This window comes from Chelonoidis abingdonii, chromosome 15 (assembly GCF_003597395.2).
Source record: "Chelonoidis abingdonii isolate Lonesome George chromosome 15, CheloAbing_2.0, whole genome shotgun sequence".
Lineage (NCBI taxonomy): Eukaryota > Metazoa > Chordata > Testudines > Testudinidae > Chelonoidis > Chelonoidis abingdonii.
The window spans coordinates 54,222,653-54,237,481 of NC_133783.1; the positions used below are offsets into that span (position 1 = coordinate 54,222,653).

At 46.1% G+C, this 14,829-nt stretch overlaps 1 protein-coding gene across 1 annotated transcript in view; it reads left to right on the plus strand.

The window, feature by feature from the left end:
- Window positions 1–14,829, plus strand: part of AFAP1L2 (actin filament associated protein 1 like 2) — a 122,762-nt gene that overhangs the window by 93,735 nt on the left and 14,198 nt on the right. The window contains exons 6-12 of the mRNA XM_032764164.2: window positions 3,117–3,200; window positions 5,337–5,542; window positions 6,877–7,056; window positions 9,404–9,493; window positions 10,598–10,682; window positions 12,246–12,350; window positions 13,148–13,359. Of these exons, the coding sequence (XP_032620055.1) occupies window positions 3,117–3,200; window positions 5,337–5,542; window positions 6,877–7,056; window positions 9,404–9,493; window positions 10,598–10,682; window positions 12,246–12,350; window positions 13,148–13,359 (962 nt within the window). The remainder of the gene's footprint in view (window positions 1–3,116; window positions 3,201–5,336; window positions 5,543–6,876; window positions 7,057–9,403; window positions 9,494–10,597; window positions 10,683–12,245; window positions 12,351–13,147; window positions 13,360–14,829) is intronic.

Genomic DNA, 14,829 nt, shown 5'->3' on the forward strand with positions numbered 1-14,829 from the left:
ATACAGACCAATGAATGGCATAAATGCAGAGGACTGGGAGTCACGACTCCTGAGATCTGTCCCCAGTGTGTTACTGGGTAGCTAGGTCCCTTTGGGCCATTCACACAACTGTTCTGTGACCCAGTTTCCTCCTCTGTCAAAATGGATATAATCATACTGCCAAGTACCGTATATACTCGTTCGTAAGCCGAGTTTTTTAGTAAAAAAGGGAAGCACCAGAGAAAGGGGTCATCTTATGAATGGGTATAGAGAGGGAGAGGTGGGACACAGACCCTCTCCCCAGCAGAGGGAGCAAGGAGAGGCAGCACAGGCAGCAGAGCCAGAAGAGAAGAGGCGGGGCCAGAGTTTCTCCGCTTCTGGCCACGTTGTTCTTCCCCGCACCCTCCGAAGCAGCTGCAGCTCAGGGCTGGCAGGCTGTGGCTGTGCTGCTCGGCCCTGCCTCCCCCAGAGCAGGTTGTGGCTGTGCTGTCTGGCCCGCCGAAGCACACTGCGGCCGTGCCACCTGGCCCAGCCTGCTGGAACATGCTACGGCTGCGTCACCCAGTCTGGCCCATCAGAGCAGGCTGCGGCCATGCCGCCCAGCCTGCCAGAGCAGCTCCAGCCAGGCCAAAGACATCCTCCCCTGGCGCTCCCCAGCTAAGGTGGGAAGGGATGGGATGGAGAGAGTGAGGGGGTCATGGGCTGGGGCGGGGTCATGAGGGGGGTGGTCACAGGGGTTACTCTCCTGACTCTCAGTTTCTCCCCCCCAAAAAATGTTCCCACCAGTTGCTGTCCTGGCCCATCAGGGTAAGCAGCTGGCACACTGGGACACTTTGTTTACTTAGGTTTACCTCCGTGCCTGCAGACACAAGGTAAACAAACTATCTCGGCCTGCCAGCGGCTTATCGTCATGGTCCAGGAGCCAAAGTTTGCTGACCCCTGAATTATAGGGTCACCTTATGAATAGGTCATAAAAAATTTGCATTTTTACATATTCATCTTGAGGGGGGGAGGTCAGCTTATAAATGAACCGGCTTATGATTGAATATATACGGTACCTGTTTTGGGAGAGTTGAGGCTCACTGGTTAAGAACAATGGGATATGTTCTAATCTCCTTTCTTATGTTGAGTAGCCCTTACTCCTCAGAGGGCTCCATTGACTGTAGGTCTGAAATCTAATATGGGGCCACTTGTGGAATAAGGTGCTATTCAACATGAGTAAAGGTGATCTTTGGTTGGAGAGTGTACTGCGTCATTGCTAGGTGTTAGTGTTCTCCTTCCTAGGCATCAGCTGCTCTTTAGATACTCTTCTAGTTCAGATAGTAGCTTTGTTCGTCTTTCCTGACTATTTTAAATGTGAGGGCTCTGGTGAGGCCAAATCTTTACCTACAAACCGGTCGCTACATCCTTGGACAGTAAAATGGTAATGAACTTGGTGGCGTACACCACTGCCCTCTGCTAGATGGAATCAGAACAGTTCAACTGTGCCACAGGCCCTGTAGTGCAAACAGTTGGTGGAGATTCTCTGTTAGCTCAAGTGCGAGGGGAAGGATCTGAATTCTGTTCCCTGTACGGCCACCGTGCATAGCACAGTGACAGTTGCGAAGTCCGAAGTGGAAACAAATTACAGTATGAGATGAGAACCCTATTTTGGCTGGTTGCTGATCTGGACTGTGTTTTAAGGCTTCTTTGTCAAATGAATCCCTTTTCTTCATAGGCCCACCTCCTCTTGTCATTTATGCTGGGAGAGATCATGGGTAGCTAATGGAGTTACATCTGATAGCCTATAATTTTAATGAAGTTGCACCTGTATAAAATGCCATGAGAGGAGAATCAGGGCCATAAAGTGAACTGGGATGGGAATATGCAGGTTCAGGTAAATCCTGAATGTCAGAGTAGATAGTATTGTTACCCACATCTTAACTGCAAACCACAGGGCTCCTCAGCTCGTATCTGCCCCAGACATAAGTAAGGCACTTTGCAGGTGGTTATGCACAGACGCCTTTGCAGGGGGGTTATATGGGAAGGAAAAAGCTTAAGAATTGGCCAAGAAGCTCCATGGTCCTAGTGAAAGTCACTCTTTGACCAGTTCACAGTTCAGGCAGCTACTTTACGTGAATGAAAATCTAGATGGGAGATCTGTAATGAGATTATGATGTTAGGAAAAAATTTAATTAAGTGGCTGAAGAGAAGCTATAGTAGAAGGGGAAAGAGAGAGTTTGTTGTCTAATGGCTACAGCACAAGGCTTGGGTAAAGAGAGCTGAGTTCAAATCCTAGCTCTGTCTTTAAATCTCCCTAGGCTTGATCCTGCATCCTCTGGGGTTGGAGTTTTGCTGTTGACTTCGATGGGTGCACGACTGGACCCTCTGTCCCTCAATTTCCCCATCTGTAAAGTGGGGATAATGTTACTTCTCTCTCTCATATGGGGTGATGGAAAGTGCTTTGAGATCCTGGGGCAAGTATCCTATAGAAGGGCATCCTTTCCTAGCGGAGTGGTGAGGAGCCGCTGTTCGTCTCATTACTGAGTTTTTGATGTAAGTCTTGTATCTCCAAGCACATGGATGTAGTAAATTAAAACAAGAATAGTGGCACTAATACAATTAGCAAATATGTTGCCAAGAAGAGACATCAAAGCAAATCCTCCAGATGGCCTGAGGAGATAAACAAGTCATGTGGCATCAGAGGTGGGACCGAAAGACACCGTAACAAATGGTGGATGAATAAGTTAGAATGAACCTAATAAAGACAGGCTTGTTAGGTCTTGTGACTGTTCCTTCATCCGCAGTATTTTTGCACATAATCTAAGAATGCCATCACCCTTCGTTACATTTGCATTAATTACTAGGATCCCCTTTTGCTTTGAGTCAGTGCTGAGATGGATTCCATCCTTATCAGTCTATCCCTGCACTGCATTTGTGTAATTGCGTGGCAGGATACGAAACACAATGGGAATGTGAGTGACAATATGGCTGCCTAATTAATAATAATTCAGACTGAAATAGTTCATCTGCACCAGCTGATTTTAATGTTGACGGTCGTTTTAAAAGGAATTGCCTAGTTCAAGGGGAACCGATGTAAAATATGGGCGCTTTCTCTCTCTCTCTCTCTCTCTCTCTTTTTGCTTGTGACTATGCAGGTATTCTTGGTAGGCTCGCTGCTACTAGAGCCAGGACAGGGTTGCAGGTTACCGAGGGAGTAACTTATGCCACAATAACCATGGGTACAGCATGATTTCAAAGCCTGAACTTCTGGCATTGTCTTTCTATTTATTGTCATTGTAGCAGAGAGGATGCCCTGCCCAAACTATCCATTTTGTTACCACCAGCATTCCTCCCTTACAAGCATGGAGGGATCACCACCTCCATTTGGCACATTGTCATCCTGGATGGATACATTTCCATTCAGGAGGGCGGGGGTAGGGTGGAGGAGATATTCAGAAGTTCGCGATCACTTTTTGCCAATCAATGGTTATATAGAAAGAGTTTTTTTTATCAGAGTACATCTGAAGAGCACTGCTTTTTATAGATGAAGATGTTGCAACCAGTGAAGGGGCTGATCATTAGCTGGTGTAAATGGGCATAGTTCTCTGGAAGTGAAGCCATGCCGATATACAATAGCTGAGGATCTGTTCCAAAGTCTTCTAGGAGGTAAGCTGTAGAGTGGCGTGTATACGGGAAATAATACAGTCGTCGTCTTTTGAAAGCTGAACTACCTGATCGGTTGATGGTGGGCCATTAACACGATACCCGTGGGGTTCAGTGAATTTTGAAGTGGATAGCCTCCTTTTGAGACATTGGCTTAATTAGTGTCGCTTTGCACTAATCACCTGTTGGAGCTATCATGTAACACTTAATTAGGAGAGATTTTTGGGAGCAATATTGTCACATTGCTGTGGCTTCTCAAAGTTACTTTTATTTTAAAAATGAATACACCTACCTTACCGGATAATGCTTCAAGGAATCACAGTAAAGTGTTTTAACTACACCTCTACCTCGATATAACGCTGTCCTTGGGAGCCAAAAAATCATACCATGTTATAGGTGAAACCATGTTATATTGAACTTGCTTTGATCCACCGGAGTGCGCAGACCCCCTCCCCCCCGAGCACTGCTTTACTGCATTATATCCAAATTCGTGTTATATTGGGTGGCGTTATATCAAGGTAGCGGTGTATCTTCTCTGTTTTTTCTCTCAGCAATGCCTACAATATTAAGGTAACACTGCACTTGAGTGGACATTTGACTAAGTCTTGATCAGAGCAGCATAATGAGATCAGTATCGTAATTCTGTTCAGTAGGGATGAACGTGCACGAATTAAACACAAGGTGCACATATCTTGGGGTATGCCTCTGATGGATATATGTGAATCCCACTAATAATAATGGGTGGTTGGCAGATTACATCTGTATCATGAACACCTAGGTCTCATTGCAAATTTCCTGGAAGTTGCTGGGGAGTCTCTCTATTGACTTCAATGGACTTTGCACCAAAGACCAGCCATCTTCTCCTTCTGAAAACCTTCATGACCTACGTACATCAGAGCTGAGTAGCACTATATACATTGTGGGTGTAATTTTCAAACGTGGTCAGCATTGGCCTCTGCTCTCATTTGAATGGTAATGTTTCCCTCGACTTCAGTGGGAACAGAGTTAAGCCAAGGCTGAGCGTTCTTGAAATCCCACTCCTTATTAAGAATGTAATGGACAGTTACATCCTGTTCTTGGCTGAACATAAAAACAATCACTATTATTTAAGGCTGTACTTTATTACTACTTCTGACTGCCACCACTCAACATTGCTTCACTGGTGCCACCGCTCAGATGTATGTCTTGCCATACGTTCCAGGTTGAGTCGATATAGCCATTGGCCCAGAAAGGGAACCACAGAATAACATACAATGACTCATTGCTTGTTGCATGGCCTTGCAGCGTTTGTTTTTACATACAGGAGGCAGGGGCTGACTTGCAATCACGTTGCAGGTTTGGAAATTTTGGCTTCTAGTTGGGTATATAAAATATATAATTGGAAAAATACAACGAACATCTGCTAGCGCATCTGAGGAAAACTCTTAAATTGTAGACTCCTTTGAGTATTTGCAAAGAGAGAATCTCAGACGCAAAACATCAAAGCAACAGTTTGGGCTAGAAGGAAAAACCGGATGCTGGGATATCAAATTCACTAAGAAAATGGCCTTAGGAAATCTTCAACAGAGGAAAGCCCTGGGGCAGAGCCTGAGCTGCTTGTGACTGTGGCATGCTGTAAGGACACTCTCACTTGCCTGATGTGAGCATGCTTGAAACAAACAGGAATTACCACCCAGAAATACACTTGGTGACCAGCTTTGCCTTTTTTACAGAAGACGGAGAAGCAGTCAGTAGCTCATATGAATCCTATGATGAAGAAGAGAGCAGCAAAGGGAAGTTAGCAACCCACCAATGGCCATCCACTGAAGCCACTATTGAGCTGATGAAAGATACCCGCATCTGTGCTTTCCTCTGGAGGAAGAAATGGCTGGGACAGTGGGCCAAACAGCTGTGTGTCATTAAGGACACTAGGTTGCTGGTATGCAAACATTTGCATTTCCTCCCTCACCCCCCAAATAATCTGTTTTCTCAGACCGGGAGTGGGAAGTGGCTTCTCAATTCCCATATGGCAGAGAGTCTTATTTTAATTCAGATGCTTTAAGAAATATCCACTTAGCCTCCACATGGAATTCCCCAAAGATTCCACTCAGTAACATAGCCAATAGAATACAGGCAGGTGATACCACAGGCCAAAGAGCAGGTAAAGCAGTATTGCTGTTAGTTGTTATAGAAAACGATGTGGGGTAAAATGTTCATCGATTCCAAAGCCCAGGAACTACAATGATCATCTAGTCTGACCTGATGTATAACACAGGCCATAGAACTTCCCGCAAATAATTTCCAGAGCAGAGCTTTAAGGAGAACACCCAGTCTTGTTCTAAAAATTGCCAGTGATGGAGACTCCACCGTGACCCTTGGTCAATTGTTCCACTGGTTAATTACCATCACTGTTAAAAATTTACACCTTAATTCCAGTCTGAATTTGTCTAGCTCCAACTTTCAGCCCTTGGCTGATGTTCTACCTCTGGAGACTAGGTGGAAGAGCCCATTATCAAATATCTGTTCCCCAAAAGTGCCTAAATCCGATTTTCAAAAGCGAATCAGGCACTTAGAAGCTTACATCACATGGAAAACCAATGGCATTTAGGGACAGATTTACAAAGGCATTTAAGTGCCTAAAGAAGCAGATAGATTCTTAGTGGGATTTTCAGAAGTGCATAAGCAGGCAGCTGACTAACTCCTATTTAAACTCAGTGGGAGTTAGGCATCCAACTCGCTGAAGAATTTTAAAAATCCCACTAGGTGCATCTGTAGGCCCTTAAACACTTTTTAAAAAATCTGCCCCCCTAGGTGCCTAAGTCTCTTTTGAAAATGGGGCTTAGGTGCCGAAGGCATGTCAGCACTTTAGAAAATTTTACACGTGGCCTAGTGGTTTGTAAGCAAGTCAGGGACTCCTTTGTTCTAATCCTGACTCCTCTGATAGCAGCCTCCCATGGCTGTTATTTTACTCATAACACGTTGGTTAGACCCAGTAAAATCTCTTGAGATATAGTTTGTCTGAAAGATGCTGGTGTGTGGGAGGGTGGGTACACATCTATGCTATATATTTTTATGTGTGTGTGTGTGTGTGTGTGTGTGTGTGTGTGTGTGTGTGTGTAAAACATCTGGATGCTGCAGCTGTAACTGAGTTGGACCTTCTTTGTGTTCTCTGCAGCCATTGCAGATGTGCATGCTGCTCCACTTGTGCTGATGTTAGGAAGTGGGTTATGTTGAGTTTACATGCTTTTAATCTCTTACTCCTTCTACTCCCAGTGCTACAAGAGCTCCAAGGACCACACCCCTCAGCTGGATGTGAACTTGCTTGGCTGCAGTGTCATACACAAGGAAAAGCAAGTGAGGAAGAAAGAACACAAGCTGAAGATCATTCCGATGACTGCAGATGTGATTGTGCTAGGCTTGCAGAGCAAGGATCAGGCAGAGCAGTGGCTCAGAGTGAGTGGAGCTATGTCACTTTGTAACCCAAGAGCCGGTGTCTTTTGTTACATGATCGCACCATGGTGAGCAATGTCAGATTAGCTGTACCAATGGAAAAGGGGGGCTGTTCATTCCGCTGTGCCCCTGGGGTAACTCCCTCTGGGCTCGCACTCCTGTACCCGGGCTGGATTAACCCGGAGGCAAATTAGGCACATGGCTAGGGCCCAAATTGGTGTTGAGAGGCCAAAATCATAGGGCAGGATCCTTCGCCGCCTCCCCTTTGCCCAGCTGAGGGGGCGCAGAACACCCACAGCAGCACCCTTTGCCCTGGCACTGCAACCTTAATCCTGACCCCATGGTGGTGTTTGGAGAGCACCACCCTGCAAGAGCAGCTCCGCTACCGGGGGGACTGGACCCAGTTTCCTTCTCTGGGCATTGCCACCTGGCACATAGGGTTGCAGCCCCATTCAGGTTTGGCCCAGCCAGCCCTCCATCATGATGGGAGAGGGTGGCCGGCATAACCTTTCCGCCGGGCCACCTCTCGCACCAGACTGAGAGAAGTGTATGTTTGCCCCAGTAATGGGTTAATCTGGCCCTGCTTGTATCTCGTGCCTATCTTCTTGGCACTCCCTTGCGCTCTGCCCTAACTGAGAAACACGGTTAATAAGTTATTCCTTGCAGTTTTCTCGCAATGAAGAAGGTAAAAGAATATAGAAGGTCCTCGGGTTCATGGAAGTGAAATGGCTGTCTCTTCCATTCACCCTGCTGGAATCATTTCTGCTGGCAGGGAACCTCTCCATCCCCTTCCCTGGGTTCTCCATGCTGGGCTCTTCACACGTCTCCATGTTCTTCAGGCTCAGCACTTCTGCCGGAAGATTGTGCATGCTGAGATGTCAGTCATTCAGGACCAGCAGTATCAGATCAACAGTGAAAGCTCCAGCTCCTTGCACTATGGTCTGAATTTAAGGGAAGGGAAGGGAGGATACGTTGCCAGGAAAGGAAGCGTCTAAAACGATCCTTTAGGATTGTTGAAGTTGTTGGAGACTCTGTGGGGGGTTGTTAGTAGAGCAGGAAGAGGGGGTTAGAAAGAGAAGGAGAGGGACAGAGAGTGAGTGTCAGGGGACAAGAGCAAAGAGTTTGGGTACCAGGCTACATACTTTTACTATATTCATAAGGATTCAATGCACTGCACCGGAACTTAGCTGTACAACTCCCATAGACGTTACGGTGGCTCTGCTTGGAGGTTGGACCCCATTCTGCTGTTCTTCCAACATACACTGGCCTCATTCACAGCTGCAAGCACATAGACACATGCTCCACTTCGTTTTCATGTCCAGGGCAAGCATGCTCCCAGAAAACCCAGGCCACCGTCTGTATGTCAGAGAATGGAGAGGACATTGCCTGCCCAATCTTTCCAGACAGAATAAAGAAGGTCTTTCAGCAAGAGAGCACTGAACTCCCAGTTTCAGTCTAATTGATGTTTAATGGGAAATGCTGCAGAAACAGAAGAATGCTTAATGCCTCTCTCTGTAACAATGTGTGGGAACGCTTTTTGGAGAAAGTTCCAAACGCAGAATAGCTAAGGACTGTACAGGAAACATGGTTGTTTCATGGAAACTGCAGCAGAACAATGAACCTTTACAAAGATCAGTGATTAACTCAGAGCAGGCTGAAGAGCTCTGTTCACTTGCAGCCTTCAACACACCCACTGGACTGATACCGAGGGCCAAGTTTTGCCCTGACTTAAACCCAGTGCAGCCCCACTAAAGTCACTCGGGTCGCAACAGGTCAAGTCAAGGCAGGATTTGGCCCTCAGAATTTTTGTTCATTTGAACTTTACAGGCCAGGTCCTTAGCTGGTGTCACCCCATTGAAATAAATTGTGAAGAGTTACATGATTTACATCAACTGAAGGCCTGGCTTTAGTGATTTCAGTTCCCAGGGTTTTAAGCAAATTGTGTCATCTGATTTTGCTACTAGTGCCTAGCATCCTCTGAATTTTGTTTTCCATTTACGGTCCACACAAACCCAAAACCTCAAAGAGAAATTCCGTCAGAACGGCTTGCTCCACCTACATTTATGTCTGCACCCTACATGAGCAGGGCAGGGGTTTGAAATCAAACCCTAATTCTGGTTTTGCTTGCAATGGGTCCTAGGTTTTGTTCACCATGCATTCCGGTTTCATTGGTTATGGAGCCTGCATTAACGATCCCTTTGACAAAGCCAGTCTGAGGTTCAGGTTTTTAACATTAGGTGAATTCTGGCATGATGTTGAGGTTTGCTGCCTATGGTCTGCATACCTCTGAAGATGATGAATATTGGTAATTTAACAACTCTTTTAGCTTGCTGCTTTGTTCTCTGTGCAGGTAATCCAAGAGACCAGTGCTCTTCAGTCTGAAGGAGTGGGTGAAGGAAATCAATACGTTCCAGATTCCCACTGTCTTAGTTACCTCAAGGTACAGCTTGTATCTTTAGCGAGGTGATATTCAATGTGTAAAATGCTTTAAATCCTTCTTTTACAGCCTACTCCTTTAACAAAAAACATGCAGAGTTTACATCAGTGCAGTAATTTTATCTGGGCAGGAAGGAGGCTGACACTGATATGAATGCAACCAAACTTTACTGCTGAAAGAAGCATCATTGGAACAATATCAATTCTCCTTTATACACATAGAGGGCCTGAACTGCCATCTGCTGAGTTTCTTGCTCCTTCCACTGAAGTGTCTGGTGGAAACATGTTAGCGGATGGAACAGACCACTGGTCTGACCTAGCGTGCCAGGAGCTATGTTCCTACCCTGACCCTAGTATAATGATTTGCCTACATCCAAACTCTCCAAAAGATTGGATCATTTCAGATCCAGATTCAAACATTGAAGCCTGGGACCATCTCCAACACAAATAAATGTTGGGAGTCTTAAGAAACAGCCCACAGAGCAGCACAAAGGTGACTATCTGAGAGCTGGGGAACTGGAGATTCTCCAGTATTAGGCCATCACAGTAGCACAATAAACCCAAGTAGGTGCCCAGATACCATGGTGAGGGGGACAGTGTGGACAGCTAGATGGGAAAAAAAGAGGCAGCAATGGATCCTATCTTACTTTTAGGAAAATATTTGTAAAAAAAAAAAATAATAATGAAAAAGGCTTGGCCTACAATTTAAAAGGGAAAGGACTCTAGCTAAATTGCCTGAGAGGAGTGGATGGGCCTCCAAAGCACATAGTATAGACTAGATCCTCACCTAGCTCCAGTGATTTCAACCGAGCTACACAGCTCCAAGCCAGCAAATGTAGGGGGCCCACACATTTAGAGACCTGGGTTTGCAAATGTGCCTGGTTGCTACATTGGACACACGTGACTTTTCATGCTTCTTTCTGTGATGTCCGCACTTTGTTCCCATAATTATGTCAATACTTTCCCCAAATTTCCCTAGACCAGCATAGAGACCCAGCCTGTGTGTGTGTGTGCGTGTGTGTGTGTGTGTGTGTGTGAGAGCAAAGTCTTGGTGGTGTTAGTGGATTGCCTTGGCCCCGAGGCGCTCACATCTGGTCCTTGTTGACAGGCGGACTTGTCCGAGAGACATTCGGTGGTATCAGAGAGCGGGAGCAGCACGGACGGCCACCCGGAATCCATCGAAACAAAAGATGGTAAAAGAAATCAATGTCTGGTGTAACAGGACACTCCTTTGCTCTGTCTTCTTACTGCATAGACTCACAAGACCATGTATTTGAGTTCTCTCCACCACCATCACTACCACTCTGGTCCCCATGCAACAGTCTATTTACAATACCCTCTATGCTTTCAGACCTCTCCTCAGGACCTGAGAGCAGCAGAGCCCTCTCTTCCCTGAGGCCTCTGTGAGCCCAAGCTCCTCCCACCCCACCGAGCACTTCCTTCCTGTCTCTCTTTATCCTGATGGGCTAATTGGCTCTTTAGTCCACCAGCCTGACTATCTAATGCCCTCAATCTGCTTTCCAGGTGGGGCAGAGGGAACTACTTTGCTGCCAAGTGAACGGAGAGCAAGTTCACCCCCTGCATTGGGGAGAAGCTTGCCTGGATGGGTTTCTGTTTATTACAGATCACCAGCCCTGCCCATTGCACTCACAGTGAACCCCAAACTGATCTGACGGCGAGTGAAAGCTGTAGACACGTTAACTTCCATTTTTTTCAGGGACAGGTGGAAAGGAAGGATGGTCAAGTGTTTAGGGCTAGCAGTGTACAGCCCCTAGCACAATGGATTGGGATAAGATTCTGTCATGGTGGTCACCACTGCTGCATCCGTCCTGACTACTCCTCCAGTGATGGGCTGGGGAGAGATGGTCGGGGGGACTGGAAGAGAAGGGGGTTGGAAATTGGGTGAGCTGGAGGGTGAGGGGTGGTCATAGATTGGGTGAGCCAGGGTCAGAGGGGAGCAAGAGGGAGGGGGAAAGAAGGCAGAGAACACAAAGGACCTGGGGGGCTGGAGGGAACATAAACCAGCCCTGCCCTTCTGGGAGCTCTGCATTGGGGAGAGGGACTTTTACTGGGACAAAATCGTATCCCTGACAGCAGGGTCCTGGCCTGTGAGTGGAGCCCCTAGTGCTGCAGTTATATCAATAATAAGGATGTTAGTCTGAGACTTGAGACCTGGGCCCAGCTCTGCCAGACTTCCCGTGGTGTGTAAGTGCCTCAAGAGGCAGTTAGGTACCTGGAGGTTTTGCAAATTCCCTAACTCCCATTGCAGTTAATGGGATTCAGGCACCTAGGTGGTTTTGAAAACCTCACTTGGTGCCTATCGGCATCTTTAGGCATTGAAATACCTTGAAAAATCTGGCCCTTAGTTTCCCTGGGCCTTGGAGTTTTATAGCTGAGCCCTGCCTCACAGGGGCGTTGTGAGAATAAATTAATTAAAAAAGAAATATTGCGAGGAGCTCAGATGCTACGGTAATGGGGGCCTTAGAGCACATCCTGCATGTTGTGTACAAATTAGAGTACCTGTTGGTATGCACAGCCTGTGCTGTTTATGGGGAGGACCTAGAGTAAGTGATGCATTTGTTTACTATTGACTCATTTTTGGCATTCACTGCTAGCATTCTAGATTTTTAAAAATATGCCCGCCAGCTAGTTTGGAATGAGAATCATGTGTGTCGCTTTAACGGCAGGTAACATGGTTTGTGTGTGGCACCAATGACATGACTCACATACTGTACATTTCTCTCTGTTTGTATTAGTCAAGAAGAAGGGTACAACTGGCCTTAAACTGAGCAACCTGATGAACCTTGGGAGAAAAAAATCCAGCTCATTGGAGAGTCCAGAGAGGACACTAGAAACTTCCAGTAAGTGTCCGGAAGGATGTTACCATGAAACAGAACCCACAATTTTGTATTTTCAGCCTAGCACCCTAAAGATAATTGTGCTCGCAAGAGCAGGTAGCAGCATGAAGGATGAGTTGCCAGTCAGCCATCAGCCCCTGGAAAAATCAGAGATATATGTACAAGGCTTCTGTGCTTCCATTCCCAGAAAGCAACATCAGACATAGCGTTCCTGAACGCTCAACAGGGAGAGGTTGGTGTGGAATTTAAAGCTTTGGGTGAACAGGGCTCCATAGTTTAGCATAAGCTTTGACTAAGGGCAGGTCTACATGGGAAGCTTATATGGCAAAGCAATGTCTCTCAGGAGTGAAAAATCTACAGCCCCTGAATAACGTACTTAGCTGACCTACTCTGCTGTTGACAGTGCTAGGTTGATGGAATAATTCTTCTGTTGACCTAGCTACCACCTCTCGGGGAGGTATATTAACTACGGCAACAGGAGAACCCCTCCTGTTGCTATAGTGAGTGTCTACACTGAAGCGCTGCAGCCTAAGCATCCACAGTTTGTTTGCCACTCGGAACCTAACCTGAATTCTGAAGGTAAAAGTGTGATTAGTTTTCCACCCATGTCACGGCAAAATTTGGCTCCAAACCTTTACAGTTAACCTATGTGTAGTAAGCCCTTTCCTTTGAAACCAGCAATCAGACATGTCTCTGTTGACATACTGGCCCAATGGAGGCTTCAAATGTGCATGTGATTCCCATGCCCAGGTCCCAATGTGGTGGAAGATGTTACTAAGCCAGCATGTTCTTGCTTGCAGGTTACCTGAACATCCTAGTGAACAGCCAGTGGAGAACCCGTTGGTGTCACATAAAAAATGGTCACCTCCATTTCTACCAAGACAAGAATAGAAGTAAATCTGCACAGCAACCTCTGAGTCTGGTGGGCTGTGAAATTATTCCAGACCCCACCCCTGACCATCTCTATTCTTTCCGTATTCTGCACAGTGGGGAAGAACTAGCCAAATTAGAGGTATGGTGGTCTATGTTTCTCATAGGAAATTGTCGGGATATATCAGCTAAGGTGGCCATAAAAATTCCCACTGCCCTGCAGGGTGAACTCAGCTGAGTAACATTCTCAGAAGTACCTCTCTTTAGCTAGAGGACTGCTGGTAACTGGAAACAGAGACCTTCATGTTATGAAGAACACTAATCTTAAAAGGCCAGGATCTCAGCTGGCATAAACTGGTGCAACTCCATTGACTTGCCATTCACTTACCCCACTTAGGCTGTGGCCCAGAAAGCACAAGTGAATCTACTCAGATCTGCTACTTTCACTTGCCTGTATCCTGGACTGTTTATCTCTAATCTTAGTTTCCTCCGACATCAGCGTGATTAGAGTAGGAGGAGGACAATGTGAGCAATTTCCTGTGTTTTCCAGTGAGTGGAATATTTATAGCTAAACAGACTTGAAACGACTGCCACAAGGTCTGAAGACGTTTTGTTTAGCCGACCAGCCACTGTATGTCTGAGGTGCTCAGTGAATCACAGACCATATATCTGCTGGCAGATGTAAAAGCTAAAGAGGGTTTGAAAAGATAACAGCAATTTGTAAATAGGGCAAACTAAACTTCATAGAGTGTGATAGCCAAGGTCCAAGCTGACTGGTTGGTTTCCAAGTTGCACTAATTTTACTGGGATGGGAGGTGGAGGAAGAATTGAGTCCAAAATATAGATTCCATGTTTTGCCTGATTCAACAAAAATCTGCTTAATTTTAGGGCTATACAAGACCTGGTGACTTTTAACAACAGGGATCTGTGCAAACTTTATCCAGTTTTGATTGATATGAGTTCTCTCCCCTCATCCTCCCCTACAAGTTTTGCTTTGTTTCTTTGAAATATTGGGGTTCAAGCAGCAACGCTCAGCTGTATCTGCCCAGTTTTGCAGTGTTTCAGGTGGACGCCATCTGAAACCAGGAGTTCCACAGGGTTCTCCACTAGAGATGGTCTCAAGTCCCAGAATTCCTATCTGGACTGAGAACATGCCAAACAGTGAACTGTGGCTCGAGCTGCTGATGAACATCGAGGGTTTCAGTGTGTTTCATTACAAAGACACGGGCCTTTTTCCAAAGACTGATCTGGATTGGGGTATAGATTTCAAACCTCCCCCCCATGCACTCAGAAGATGGTCAGTGGATGTTTGGACGCAGGGTTTTGATTCAGATCCATAAATCAGGCCAAGTTCTCTTGAAACTTGCTCTGTTCAGAGACCCTGCAGATTTTATTATTCAAGTTTTGTGCAGGTCTCCTAATACTAGCAATCTTGAAAGTCTTATCACTGCCCTCTACTGGGCAAAGATTGAAAATTCAGTCTTTCTTCTGCAAAATTGGATTGCCTGAAAGATTCCAGCAGGGGTGGGGCTATAGGCAACTGAGATCTCTTCCATTGTAACAGGGAAAACTCAGAGTCCTGGTCTTGGCAGGGAGGTAAATGAGGAATTGC